The sequence below is a fragment of the Folsomia candida genome, unplaced genomic scaffold (genome assembly GCF_002217175.1).
Source record: "Folsomia candida strain VU population unplaced genomic scaffold, ASM221717v1 Fcan01_Sc006, whole genome shotgun sequence".
Lineage (NCBI taxonomy): Eukaryota > Metazoa > Arthropoda > Collembola > Entomobryomorpha > Isotomidae > Folsomia > Folsomia candida.
The window spans coordinates 3,048,792-3,064,429 of NW_019091198.1; the positions used below are offsets into that span (position 1 = coordinate 3,048,792).

Consider the following 15,638-nt stretch of genomic DNA (forward strand, 5'->3'; position numbering starts at 1 on the left):
ATTTACTACATCCGGCTTATACTTTGTTGACAAAGCTTTTTGTGCGTGATGGTGTAGCAACCAGGCCGGGAATCTTGTAGGAGTTAAATGTAACACGCTTTTAAATCAAAATGAATTCAAATTGCCTACTATGAGGCCTTACAGAATATAATAATCTGGTTACAAAATAACATGATTTAGTTCTATATACACAGGAAATGGAATGAGCTCTTCTCGTCGTACGGTAATTGCTGAATTTTACTATTTCCTGACACAGGCAAATAGATAGCAATGGATCTCTTGAGTCTATTTGTTCATGAATATTGACACATGTCATTCAAGATTTTCTATTAATCTGCGAAAGAGGTACTCGTGAAATGCCAATTTTTATCAAAGGTTGAGATGGGACCTTCAATTTAAAGTTTTGTGAGCCCTCACATTTCTAAATTTGTTCTCCAAGTACGTGTACACATGGCCTCTCAGAAATTGTCAATATAAGGCTGAGAGGGAAAGAAGCAAGCGGGTAGGGATGCAGCAGCCCAAGACAACATGCAGCGCGTGCATTTGGAGGAATGGGCCGAGATCAAACAAAGAATGTAAACTTTGGTTTGCTTGGTTTCAAGACGAGCTGATTAGTTTCTGGTTGCTTTGAATGTGGAGGATCAAAACCCTCGGGATATGGATTTCAATTGTCTCCACTGAAGACGGAACATCATCCTCTCCGTCTTCTTCCGTAGCAAAAGTACTTATGCTCACAAGTGGTGGTGGTGGTGCTGGTGGGAAATGTTTGGATTGCGAGGCTGAATTCGCTGGATATGAAAATCAACCAAACGGAAGGAAGCGAGGCAATTGAGACAATAAAAATCATTCCCTGCATCACATCCTTATTTTTCGGAGGGTGCGTTACTGCCTGTCTCGCACACGACACCGCCACCAACCTTGAATTGTTCCCTTTTAGAATCACTTTCACCGGAAATTTCAAGACATTTCCCAAATTCTGAGGTTGCCAGAGATAGTACGAGTGCATTTTCAACAAGGGTTTCAAATTTTGGCAGGGACTTTCACCAGCACAAAATTTTATTGTCAACTTGTGCTATCAAGTTGGACAAAATCTTTACACCACACGCACATCCTCCGTCTCTTCCGACCTCCTCCTTCTCTCTCCCTACATACGTATTTATGTAAACGAGGGATGGAGCCTTCAAAATAAATTATCTAGCCGATCCAACGACGATGAGGACGAATGGCATTGTAAAGGCGCATGAAACTCATTGTTTTCATAATAAATTCCAGGAAATGTGGAATTGTGTTTTGGAAAGATGCAGATTGAAAAGAGAAGTTCCTGCGGCGGAGGTGGCAGGAATTGCAAGTTGGAAATTGTCGTCGAAACTGAGCGCAAAACATTTCAGAGAAATTGGTTGCTTTTGTTTAATTTTGTACTGAATTAATACCTAGGAAGAGCTACCTACGAGGGGTTTCCTTTTTACCCATCCCAGGTTGTCCGAGATGAAAGGCCAAATCTACGTCAAACTGTGTTTAAAGTTTCTACATGTGCACGTGCGCACGTTGTATAAGCAAATTAGCCTCGTTTTAATTACGCAGAAGAATTAACGTTTATAAACAATAACAAGGTATAAATAACATTAAATACTGGGTGACAGTGTTTACAACAAAAACATCCCTCGCTCCTGGCTACGTGTACCAATACCTACTGTTCAACTCAATTATTGCAAGAAATTAGCATAAGCTTGTGTGCTTGTGACGTTATCTAAAAGGACAATAATGCGGTCGAGGAGGACGTGTTGTTGCACAAGAGCATCATGAAGTATTCAGTTTGATCAAAAAACAATAATTGAGTGGATTCATTGAGGCGCACTTACATGATTTCATTTTGAGGATATTGCAAAGTTTATTTTTGCAAAACGTGTCAAGCATATTTATTTAAGAAATATCCCGTTTCCATTTTACAAACCACTGAGCCGGAAATTTCATCAGATCCGTAAAGGAGGTCAAATACTCGATAAAAGCAAAAATGGCAGAACTCTGACACATGCTGTTGCATTCATACTCAAAATCCTGCAGTATTCAAGTGCAACACGTTTTTATATTGAAAATATTTCCCATCCTGACCAATCAACGTCTTCGCCAACATATTAATTGTTCTCAATAAAGACACAATAAACCTAAATTGTTTTTTCTTCTTCTTGTGAATAATAAACCAGGGCCTCGTTTCAATTTTCAGCCACTAGAGCCAAAAAATTGCTAAGAAAGCATATGAAATGAATTAACTTTTTTATTCGTATTTCCCTTGTGGATATGCATGCTTAATTTCGACGAAACTAAAAAATGCTCTCATCTTGATAACTCTCTCGGATATCCGGAACAATCCAGAGAAAGCAGGCACTGGAAAATGTGTGTAGTCAGCATTTTTAGTCACAATCTTCAAGTCGTTTCGTTTTCGCTGGGATGCGCACAGAGAAAATATTTCGAAATTTCCGACAATGTACATGATTAATTTCCTCGAGTAAAAAAATTGGAAGAATTTTATTGTTATCTAATACGTACGGAACATGTTTCTCATTTTTGCCGAAATTCACAGATATCCGTAATGCATTAGTCTAATGTTTAGTATATATTTTCTACTTGGTGATTGATGCTCTCCACTTATCCATGCATATATCCATGTATATGTTTATAACCAGCCATCACCACCGCTGTTCTGCAGGATACTGCGTATTACTGCCCTGTTTTTAAAAAATTATACAATACTGCGATAAATCAATCCCTAAAATAAGTAAGTTAGCAGTTCACCAGCTATATTTAAGTTTGAAATATCGTCCAAGCTGACACTTTATAATAATAGTGTTGTGTACGAAAGGTAACTGTTTGTACTTGGTCGCACCGGTGGCAGCGGACAAGATGGTCAAAACTAAAGACGGCCAGAGGTTGACATGGGCGGTCAACTTGGCTGCTAACCTATTTACTTGACACAAGTTTTCAGCGAAATACTGGGCTAAATTATAACATCAAATTCCTTGGCAAAGTTACCCAAACTCTTGAAAACAACGGGACCAACAAACCATGAAAACTTAACTTTCTCTCAGATTTTGCAATGTTGAGCGAAGGAAATTATTTCAGGAAACTAATTTTAACAAAGTTTTGTAAACATGAGACAAATTAAGTGCATACAAAGTGGATGACTTTCACCTATTAGTGGACCCAAACTTCTATTGCTGTAAGAACCTTTCTTTAATGGAGAGGCATTTATTTTTCACCCACTTTATCAATATTCATATCCTTAAATACCTGCATAATTGCGCCTTGCTCACCTTGTCCTATTCTGCATGCTTCCGGTAAGCATGTTTGCAAATGAAATGTCGTTTGTCTAAATCTGTTTAAAATATCAGTTTCCTGTAGAATGCCATGCATTTTTAAACACCGACATTGGAATATTATGTCGCAATGTCGTCCAACTCAGATATTCGAAATTATTAGACTTTAAACAGCCCTGAGGAAAATATCACTATAAATAATCGGTAAACTTTTCTCTGGATTCTTCTCACTTTGAAGAAATGGACCAATTTTGTCCCATTGTTTCCCAGCAGTGAGCCAGAAGAGATAAAATTAGACTTTGTGCGAGAAAGTGAAACAACAGAGGAAGAAGAAAGCTGACGACTGCAGTTCACAGTGTCTCGGTATAAATGTCATAATGACGAGTTCTAGGTATACTGCAGAGAAACTTTGCCTTTGTATAAATAAAGAAATAGTTTGAAAGAGTAAATTGTGCAAAATCTTTACACGACTTTTGCCTCAATGAGTTTAAGGAAGTCGCAAAAGTTTTGCCAAAGTTGGATAAGTTGGCTAGAAAGGTTCAATTTGTTGTTGGTCATGGAATTCTCGTGGAATAAAGACTGACGCAACGCGCTATTCGGTATACTCGATTCATGTCATTAAATTTTCAATACTTTTGAACTCAATGCAGACATGGAGACAATGTCCGATGAGCCGATAAGACCTCAGTCGTAGTTACCCTTCCATTTTTAACTGTGTTCCTCTTTAATTTGTGACTCTACAATTTTAGTTGCTGCAGATGTATGCATATTATTCCCTCCAAGTATTCATAGCTGGACAATTTGTTAGGTAGTTTCATTCTAACAACGGATTGTTGCATGACTGGAGGCACATACATAAGTTACTTGAACTATATTGACACAGTGACACGTGCTCCATATGCATGATTTACAAATCCCAATCCTAAAAGGGCTTTACGGCAAAGTAAATGTTTTCAAATAGTTATAAGCTGGAAAGTAACCTCGACCAGCATTAATAAGTAGAGGACATAAAAAAATTTAGTGATAGGACGACATCGACGATAAAAACAGGTTTTTCTCAGTACAAAATTCAGTTATTGTCGGCAACCGAGTTTTCTCCTTTTTTTCTTTGAACTGTTTCTTGGACTGGTTTATTTGAACAACAAACTTTACAGTTCAATATAATATTATGCATGGATGGAAGCAACCCTTCAACGCTGTTTGTTTAAGGCTTGTAGAAAAATTTTGGAATTTAAATCAAATCAAATGTTGCAAAATCTACTAGAGCAATGGGACACATAAACCGCAGGAAATAGGCAACTTACCAAATACCGCTGCACCAACAAGAGCTGAAAAACTAGAAATGGACTGGACACTGAAAAATTTACTAAACAAACAAATCGACATTGACGACAGCAAGTTTCTGTTATCGACCAACTATGCCTTCCAAGCCTTGAGCTTATCTTTATAGATTTTATCGACAAAGAAAATTCAATGAAACGTGCGCTCGTTTTAATTAGTCGACATAAATAAAAGCCAAGGTTTTGCTATGTGAAATGGTTCATTATTTATAACCCGTCAAGAACATTCGATTCACTAATTACTCTAGAGCTATCCATTCGAAACATAATTTCCACGGGTGTGGTAATTAAGTGAATTTCCACGTTTATAAAAACCCCATCAATTAACCGTGTGTAGATCATTATCAAGAATTTTGTGAAATTCTTCTCCATTGTTTTCTTGCAGTTGCTCAACACAAAGTAAATATTTCCGATTCCCTAAAGAAAACCGTAAACCTGAAGAACAACACGCACAAAAAATGCGTGAGTCGATGAACCCGATCAACAACTTTTTTTCTTTACTAGGAGTGAATAGAATAGAAAATATTGGTGGCAAGTTCTGGCATCCCATTTTCGGAAGCTACTTTCACACGCTCTTACTTTGTGGTAAATAAGAGTGTCTCGAAATTTGGCTTCATGTTTTGCATTATCCTTCCTGCCCGTAGCAGCTGCCTCCAATGACACTACTGATGAATGATCAGTTGTGAGATTGCTGCATCGCTGGTTGGTGGTACGAATAGCTGCGTACGGTGAAAGCTGGGCCGTTGGTGAGAGGGAAGATGTGTGGAAGAAACTTCGTAAATCAAAAAGTTTCGCAATCGATTGACTTTCAACTTTCTCAAAATGCAGAATGCTACTGTTGCTGCTGCTTCCAGTGCTGAACCTGAGATGAGGTCGGATCGGTTTCCCTTTGGTTATCATTCTTTTTCGTCTTTAGCTTCCCCCGTTGCTCTTCCCTGCCTGATACACTCTCGGGAATGCAAGTTTTTCCAAGTGGAAGATTGGATTCGGTCAGGGCTGGTGGAGAAGCAAGAATGTTGTGTATCAAATAACTCTGCTCGACGTCGGTATGCATATTTCTTTCCCTCCGCACAGTCCGCTCCGTTGATGTGGTGTAATCGCCATTTACCAAGAATGGGTTCGACCCTTCCTTCTTTTGCTTCCTGTCACTTTTCGAAATTGAAATGGACATTGGTCAAAATCAAATTCCGGATGGACCGCGAGTCAATAATTCTCAGATTAGTTTGCATTCCTTCTCAGATATTTGCTCAACGAGATACACTGATTTCCAGTTTTGGAATACTTATGAATACCCGACAGATGGAAATAAGCCATTCATACCATTGTTATTGTTGGATCTGTGCAGGACTAGATTTAAAAAGAAGGACCGTCTCCAAAATATGTGGAAGATAGCGAGCTAATAATAGGGAGTGAGGATTTAGTATAAGTTCGACCTGGGAAAAAATCTGTCTTCACTTTAGCTTTCACCACTCGAGAGAGTGAAAGGCTGAAAAGTTTGACAAATGTGCGTACGTCAGAGTAATAAAGGTCACGCTCAACAATTAAACGTCAACAACCGACTGCCAGAGTATTATTTTTTCAACGCAATGAACGCGACGGGAAGGGGAAATTTTATTGATTTAAAAGAATGGGCACGAAAAATGCATCCCATGTTAAAAATAGATTCACGATTTACTTGTGGAAGCTAAAACTTTAGAGATTTTGCCTGAAGGTGATTCGATGCGGCTAACAAAACAGCGTTTTACACATGCACACACATCCGTCCGTCCGTATTCTCTCCACTTCACTGTTGACAAGTTTTTTTTAGTTTGGTTTGCGCGTGAAGAAAAGTTTTCAAGATTCAATGAAGATTGAGGTGCACAGTTTTGTTGACCTAAAAAGTTGTATGGATTCCATTCCAAAAGTAGTGTGGCGGATTTGGAATTCTGACTGTTTTCTCCAACGCGCTATTGACGGAGGCACCGCACTGTTTGTTCTTGAGCGAATGAGTGAGTAGATGTGGTTATAGAGCGACAAAGTTAAGTTAAACGCTATGCTTTCACCCTTTGTGGCCAAGCAAGAATGCAAAGTTGAAAACCAAGTTTCTAAATAGTAATCAGCAGCCAGCACCTCGACTGCGTTTGAGAAATTGGACACTAACGCAACATAAACGCAATATCATGCCGTATGCATAAATCTGTATGGCGTTAGTGCAGTATATCATGGCTCTGAGATTGTAATTGAAACGCAATCTCCCTCTTTTCCTCCTTTATGAACATGGTGGATAGATTGTGTCTCCTTATGTAAATAAAATCCAGCCTGCACTACGTATAAAGGACCAAAAAGAGAGGAAGAAGGGAGGCAATAACAGACAAAAGTGCATAACGTAATATGCTCACCTTTCACCGTTTCGCAAAAAAATGAGGATTTACTGACTTCATCCCACGCGTAGATATAGGAAGCCAGGCAGCAAAACAAGCAAGCAGGGCGCACGAGAAGACTGCTTTGATCCTTAGCAAGTGCTCAGTTTCACCACTGACACAGATGCATGTATAAGTAATGGTGTTGGATCTTGGCAGTGGCGTTGGTTCGTGGTACGTGGTGCGAGATTCGCAGTGGAGATGATGGATTTACATCCCTTCTTTGTTATACCTGCCAACCGTTTTACTTTTACTCCATCCATCCATCTATTCACTAACTTTCAACACTTTCTCTCTTCCCAACAGGAAGGAGGAGAAGAAGGCACGCATGCATAGCAAACCCCGCGCTCGTCTAATAGCGATATGGTGTTGTGTGGACCGGGACGACGGGAAGCAAGTCTGCCCGCGGCCAAGTTAAGTTTCGTGAAGGCGAACCTCTGTACGAGAGCACTCTAATAACGACGAGGGAATGGGATACACAATTAAATTTTATAAGTTTCAGTCAGAGGTGTGCCACGGAAATTGTGCGGGGTACGGGGTGAGCCACCGCAATTATTAGGTACGTTATTCTAATCATTTTTACAAGGTTGGATACTTGGAGGGTTGACGTTGTGGTAAATTTTAAGAAATTAGAATCTAGTGTTTCCCAACTTATGAATTTTTAATGTCACCAAGAGTTCCTGGGTAACCAAGCACTTCAAGAAGATGCGACATCCAGGTGTGTTGCCCTTGTGAAGGGTGCATATATTTGTTTGTTTATTTATTTATTTATTACAACGAAACACCCCAGGTAACTGGGTCATTAAGTTTTAAGGATAAGACAGTGTCAACATAAATACAGTGCTAGATGCGTAAGATATTGGGTTAAAAATATCGATAATCCTCGCGTTGCTTATCAATAAAATGCCTCTCCTGTTTTTTAAAAAGATACTGGTATTTTGATGCATTACCGGGAACAGTAAGTTCACACAGTTGGAAGGTCATTCATCATTCATCACCTAAATAAATAACTTGACTGAACATGTCTCGTGTAGCTCTGCAATAGCTACGCATCGCATTTAGCAACACGTTATGATATATGTTAATGCAAATGGGAGGTAGTTTATCTCTCTCCTTTTTCACTCACACTTTTTCCCAGGTGTTTCCCTCCCCGTGTCGCAGTTCTGCTGAGCTCCTAGTCAGATAAGGCACTCCTACATACACATGTCTGGATGCAGCATATGTATGTATACCAAGTTAGAAATTTGGCTAATACCGGGTAGACAATTTTGCAGCAGAGTAAATGAAATGTCGTCTGTAGTAATATTTCGAGCTGCTCACCTCCAGTGATTTAAGAAGGAAGGAGAAAGTGGAGCCATTTATAGCATAAAATTCCCCGTCTCTCTCCTGCATAGACTAACCACACAAGAAGTCTGTGCTGCTGCTCTTCTTCGTCCCGGTGACTTTGCCTGGTCAGGTTTTGGATGTTGCAGGGTTACTTGGACGGGAGAAAGTAGGTGGTAGGCAGCCGATGGTGGTGGTGGAAGTGGCTTACAAGTAGATTTACCTCCAGCTTTAACGCTCCGTTGCCGTCTTCCCGTACTTGGTGTGACACGATGAATAAAATATTTCCTTGCCAGCTTTCACCTCAACTCCTCACTTCTCACCTTGGGGACTCGAAATATTCTTGTACTTCAATGACGAGGAAAGTGACTTCACCAAATTCAAAGCACATTCCCCATTACATAATATCATTACATGAATGCTCTACTGCATGTCGAATCCTCAACCGAGTCCTGTATTGGGAGAATTGGCAGTTGTGAAGCCTCCAGGCTGAGGTGAAAAAGTTGATGGGAAAGTTGTTAACATTTTCCCATACGAAACCTCGTCGTGTATGTGCACACATAAGGTGGGAATACATTCGAGGGAGGAAGGAAACTCTTAAATTTTTATATCGGCACTGGCCACGGGTTCGAAGTAACTTGATTTCTTCAAAAGTGAGGACGATGAATCTGAGCGGTTAAACTGGCAAGAGGCACTTTCGCAAAGGCAGGTGAATGCATTTCTCTACCCGCTATGGCCCAGTGTCAGAAATCTTCCTACCTCCATTCTCGCTGCAATGTATCGATTCAATAACCGTGAATGAGCCGTGAATGAACAATGTCTCAATGTTTCTCAAGAGAGATACAGCAGATGTCTGACGAAAATAGGCTCTCAGCTAAAGTTTCGGTTTTCCTCTGCAGTTTGTGGTGCAGTTTGCATGTTCCTTTCGTTTAGAAATAGGAGATGTGTGTGTAGCTTATGGAGAGAAATTTGGATTTGGGATTCAACACCTCCTTGTTGAAGGCCACGAAGTTACAACTTTTTTTGTCTTTGTTACTATAAATGGTTCTGAAAAGTTTGAATGGATGGAACTATTGAGGGTGCTGAGGATGGGACAGAAATGTGTGGTGAAGTGAGACACGATGCACCACTTGATCATCATTGATTGTCAAAGGTATTTATTTATAAGCTCAATTAAATTTGAAATAAATGGGTTTCTCATGTTCACTTAAAATTTGGTAAAAAGTCAGCCTCTTTTTTTATATTCCCATCCATTTCGTGTAGTGTTCTTTCATGGAAATTTATTAACGCTTTTGCCTCTCTCTCTCTCTCTTCGGGAGAGGTTTCTAGAGGCAAAAAGGGAGAAAGGCGTGTAGTGGAAGCAGTAGTTGTAGCAATAAACTGGTTCTGCTACCACTGTTCTTTAAGGACTAGAATTCCATGTAGGTCATCAATTTACAAAATAAATTTTACTCCTTTACCCTTTGATAAGCTGTAGGGTTAAGTTTAGACATTATTATGGGGAAATGGGGACCCCTCACTATTTGCACGCCCTTGGTTGGCTGGTTGTGATTCCAGTTCACATTTTATTTTATTTCATCCTCCTCGAGACTCAGACTTTTGACTATTCTCCTTATTATTATCATTCACTGACAGCCTATTTGCATAGAAAATTGTGGGCAGAATGTTCAATGTTCATGTAAATTGAGGAATAAAGTAGAATAAAATACACCAAAATTTCTCTAATGTAAAATAAAAGTATAGACCGCAGTGCAAATCCGTGTTCGTAACGTTACGCTAGCACAGAGGCCCAAAAAAGACAGCATCTTCTTCATTGGATAGGCGTCTTTTTCTTATCATGCTGCTTTCTTTCCGCATACTGGATTATTAAGTATATTGCGTGCGATTTCTGTGCATCGTGAACGTTTCTTTAGTTTCTTCGAGCTTCCTCTTGGTCATTCCCAATAGGGCAACAATTTATAGATGAGCAAAAAAGGAACCAGATTCATGCTAAAAAGTCGGAAAATACTGTCACACATTACTCTACTTTTTTGCAATCATCAATTCCTAACTGTGGATGTGGATCTGACTTTGGCATTTTTCTCTTCCTCCTTACAACAACATATTGCTGTTTCACAGAAAATTTTCTCTAAAAACTATACGTAACATGTTGTTGTGGTTGTTGTTCGAATTCGTCAAGTTTGTTCAAAGTTAAAACCAACCCAAACCCACGGAAAGAACCGCATGGAAAGTATACACAGAAAATGTAATAAAAACTAAAAGATTCCAACGAATCTTCTCCTTCAGCTCTCAGCCTAAGAATATGTATTGGATCGTAAAAGAGAAAGTTTGTGATAACCTTGAAATTAGGAACGGTACACTTCACAAAGCAACTTTTTAAATGGAAGGCTAAGATATTCGCTTCTGCATGAGGAACGAGCATCCTTTTCACCTACATTCTTACATATTGGATCCTATTCTACCGCATTTTTCTTCGAGCAGAAAGTCGGTTGGGTGAGGTATAGCCAAATTGTAAACTCATTGACCCATTGCTAGCGGTAGTAAAAAGTTTTTGAGGAGGGGATAAACCAAGTTATAATTATTTCAGATTTTCTCTCCCTCTCACCATCGTCGCCCATTCAGGCGTCTCACTCCTCGGTAAGCTCAGGTGCACTATTCGCCACCGTCACCGAAGTTTGACCAACTTTCTCTTTTACTTTTAACTCATTCCATTGCTACAAAGGAGACTTGCAAAACGTGGGGTTATACATGTAATATTTTTGCAAATCTACCAATGGAAACAAAAGTTTGCAAGATGTCTGCGAATTTATGGCCTCATTTGCTATCTTCTACGGAAAATGGATTAAAGCTCTTGCTTGTCATATGCTTTGGACACAAATAATGTGGTGGTTGCATTTCCCGCATTGACATTGTGAAACTACGAGTCTGCTCACAATGGAACTTGGTATGACTGAGTAATGTTATGCACACTCCTTTAGAAAATTAGTGCAAATTCGGTCCGGGCTCAGAAAACTGCCGATGTTGCAGATTTTCCACCCAGCTCGAATTCAAGTAAGCGGAGCCTAAGTTAGTTTTCTTGCGGACGTGGATGGAAAGAAATAGGACGACGACGAAGACGACGAAGACGACGACGGTAGGGGTGAGTTTGTTCTTGAGACCCAGTTCTGTACTTCTTGTGTCGGGAGGAGGAGGAGGACGTCGTAGTAAAAGTTTGGAAATAAGTTGAGGAATCCTCATCATCCTCCCTTGACGACCATCATGCTAATGAATGAATGCAAAGCATTGCAACGAAACCGTATGCGTCGCCCAACTTAACCAGTCTTTATTCTATAATCGGTCCCAGATGGGACAATTATCGAGCAGAGTTTTAATACTGCCACCGGTTCATATGCAAATCAATCCGTTAATCACAACTATTTTTAATAGTCCGTCTCTCCGGCCTGAAGCGTTTTGGGAACATTTCCTTTTTAATTACCGAAATAGCCATTGCTCAATTCATAAAAATGGCCATTATTTTCTCTGTAATAAAGTTGATAAGCTGAATGGTTGAATACGACGTCATATAGTTGATTGGGATGCACACCGCTTTTAAAAAGAGAGCAGTTTGCTTTGCACAACTCCTAAAAGCGATTCATTTTTATTACCTCGTGACTCAAATTTTCCTGGGGACAATGCTCCTGGGCGTAGGTGGACTTTTCACGTAATTTGAATAGTGGCATATTACGTAATTTATTAGATGCATATTTCTGTTCATGAAAGTATGCATGATGAAAATGCTTACTCGCATGTGTGTCCATAAGAGAGTTTTCAAAATGGTCAATTTTATAGAGTGACACATCAAGCAAATTAAATTAAGCCTGCTCAGTTTGACAATTAGTACGAATAAAAATGGAAAATAGAGCGCTTTCTCCCAAAAAGCGTGCAATTTCTCAGACATTTCTTTCTCTTTACCCCAAAAAGACTTACATTATCGTTATTTTTCTAACATGAAACTCTACGAATGGGTGAGTTTAGCAGGAGGAGGTTGCAAGATTCCAGAAATGTTTGCTAGTCCTTGTTGCAAAATATTTAGTCTACTTTTTTAGCCTTGATGGGCAGTGGAGGAGGAGGAGATGTGAATGGGCGTCCTCAAAAAGTGTCCAAGTTCAACATGTCATGAAATGATTAGAGTGGAACAAGTTCTGAGCGTGTGTTCCACCCAGGAAGAAATATATAAATGGGCCGAGATGGAACTCTAATAATAATATGATCCACACCGTCGCAACGTGGTGGTGCATGTGATGGAGGAAAGAAGACATTTGAAAATTTGAATTCGAACCTGGGAGGCATAGAAGCAAGATGGCGAGGACACTTTTCTCCATTTTATCCTCAGATTCAAAAGCCATTTGGTTTCCCCAAGATTATCTAAATGGCTTTTTCTCAGCTTAACTTCGGGTTACTTTTCCCTCACGCTCTGGAGATTGCAGATAAGGATGGGAGGACGTTAACCAACTCTCCTGTTGCACTAATAGTTTAATAGCTTCGGGTTATGGTTATGGCAATAGGCTGACTTCACTACTGCTCTCGATTCCCAGTTTAGAATCTGGCCAACAAGAAGCAGAAGCAGCAGTCGAGGAGTTGCTTGTTCTTCCAAAGAGAGTAGCAGTAGTTGTAGTGGTAGTTAATTCCCCCTGAATTATTTCGTACGTTCTGATGAAGCCGTGGTGGTGATGGTGGTTGTGCGACGTGGAGAAAGTTGGACACCACGCTTGTCCTGGGTTAAAGGTGTTGGAGTAGTGATCTGAAATAGGAAGACAGAAAATAGCATTAATACTCCGTTAACGTCCGTGCATAATAAACTAATAAGACGTTCCCAAATATTAAATGGCACTTTTGACACAGTTACCACATTTCGTAATTACAGTTTGGCAAAGTTTTCATTTTCATATCCAGATGGGTTATAGCGAAATGGAGCGAAATTGCTCAAGGAGAGCTCAAGCCTAGTGAAAATAGAGGCAAGTAATAACAAAGTAGTTTTTGTGTAATATGTTGTAATGCTTGTATAATAATTCCAGACTTTGAGTTAAGCTGGCGAAATAGTTAGTTTTTAGTTGTTCGATATTTAATTCCATTTCCTGAAGACTGAGAAATAAATGCATAAGCCAAGCCCGTAGCAGCAGCAGGTATGCTCTGCATGCTGATAAGAGTTGCCCTTTTTGCTAAGAGAGCGCGAGAGAATTATACTAATGGTTTACTTGCAAGAACCTCAATATTCAGGAATATTATTAAAAGCTTTCTCCACATTCTAGTTGATGTACAGTATGTAACTTATTTAATGCTACGATTTTTAATTTCAAATTCAACTTCAATTTTCTCGAGAACAGGCTGATATTTCAAAATTGTTTTCACACCAATTATTCACCATATATTGGACTACATTGATGCAAATTTTCAAAGTAATGGAGATAAAACTGTTAAATCGGCAAATATTTTAATATCAAAATATTGCGAATTGCACGTTACATAATTAATGCTACGGGGGTATTAGCGGTTCAATATTTCGTCAGACCCCAATAACTGATTGAAATCGTTTGGTAATCTAATCCACAAACCCTTCGGTTACGCTACGGTCGATGTTTGTTAACTTTTCTGTGATGACGGGTGTGCCGGGGAGCCGTGCTTGTCAGTTTTAATGTTGTCACCAGACGCTGCAGAATTTTTGGGTTATGATCGATCGAGTTGAGGTCAAGAAATTTGAAATTCAGTCCAAAACCTTTGTATCATTGTCCTTGATGCATTTTGAGATGATTTTTGTAATATTTGTCTAATATGCGACGTTTCTGAAAATAAATCTCTGACCAAAGTCTGTCTTTGTTGAGAATTGGCCAATATTTATTTGTAACAAATCAAGGTAAACCTCTTTGGTCATGATCCCAGCGACGCACGTCAATGTTACTACACTGAGGCAACATAAACTGCCCCAAAACTTTATCTCCCTGCAAGATTTCGAAAGTTTCACATCAGGATTTGGCGGTACAAATAGCCCTGATTTCCTTATCTCTGCTATGTTTAATAGCTTGTCTCAGAAATCAATTTCTTAAGACTTATTTGGGCTCCTTCCGCACTCTTATCGTTCCATCTGAGCTAAAAAGTTGAATTAGGGTCTAATCTGAGAACAAAAATTGTTTCCGGTAGCCATGGGATCATCTTCTCTTTACATTTCCCACGCAAAGCGTTTCTTGTGATTATTCGCTAAGGTGTATTGTGTGGAATTTGGAATTTCCCCAGATATTCCTGCGAATACCAGCCTGTGTCTAATCATTCATAGTTGTACAGCAGTAAAACGGTCACTTTGAACATCTTTCGCAATTTCTGGCGCGGACAGACAAGCATCATTGTCACTGTTTTTACAATCGTCGCGTGCGGGTGTGGTGTTTTACCGGGTTTACGACCCTGACGGTTACAATTCGCTACAGGTCCTGTAGTTTCCGTTTCTCCGGTGAGCCTTGGAACAGATCCTGCGTGTATTTTAAATTGTATCCAAAGTTTCCTTAAAGTTAGGCGTTATTAATGGAGGGAGGTCACTTTCCCAATACTTTGATATTGAGAACGGTGTCCTTTGTTATTTATTTATTTTAATTCGGCAGATTATTTTCATTTGTAGCAGAAATACTACAGAATTGTTTATCCGTTCGAAATTCTGCTCTGTATTTAGGAAAGACTGCAAATTTGTACCGGATGTGTATCGTAGCATTAATTATGTAACGTGCCATTCGCAATATTTTGACATTAAAATATTTGTGTATTCTACAGTTTTATCTCCATCCCTCTGAAAATTGGCCTCAATGTAGTCCAATATATGGTGAAGAATTGGTATGAAAACAATTTTGAAATATCAACCTGTTCTTGGGAAAATTGAAGTTGAATTTGAAATTAAAAATCGTAGCATTAAATAAGTTACATACTGTATGTACACTAGGGGACAATATTGAGTAAATTGGAAGAATGATTTCATTCAAACATGGAAATCTCAAAAACTATAGTATGGAAATGAATAATTTCTTTTGCATAATGTGTAGGATTTAAGTAACTATAAAACCAAAGATCAATTAAGGTACTGAGTATAACCGCTTTTTTGAAAATATGCCCGAATCGTGAAGAAAAAAATATGGAAGGGTCAAAATTGAGTAAATTTTTCAGACTTTTACTATTATTTTCTAAAGAAAGATATCAATTTGAATTTTTTTGCGATTAATATCTAGTTGGACCTCCTTTAGCTTCAATCA

The 15,638-nt window shown here is 39.1% G+C and overlaps 1 protein-coding gene across 2 annotated transcripts in view; it reads right to left on the reverse strand.

Moving 5' to 3' along the window:
- The window catches only part of LOC110850929, a 92,078-nt gene that overhangs the window by 65,536 nt on the left and 10,904 nt on the right, over nucleotides 1-15,638 (reverse strand). For both annotated transcript variants that reach the window (XM_035852938.1, XM_035852937.1), the window contains exon 3: nucleotides 12,692-13,153. In XM_035852938.1, the coding sequence (XP_035708831.1) occupies nucleotides 12,692-12,758 (67 nt within the window). In that variant the 5' untranslated portion in view covers nucleotides 12,759-13,153. The remainder of the gene's footprint in view (nucleotides 1-12,691; nucleotides 13,154-15,638) is intronic.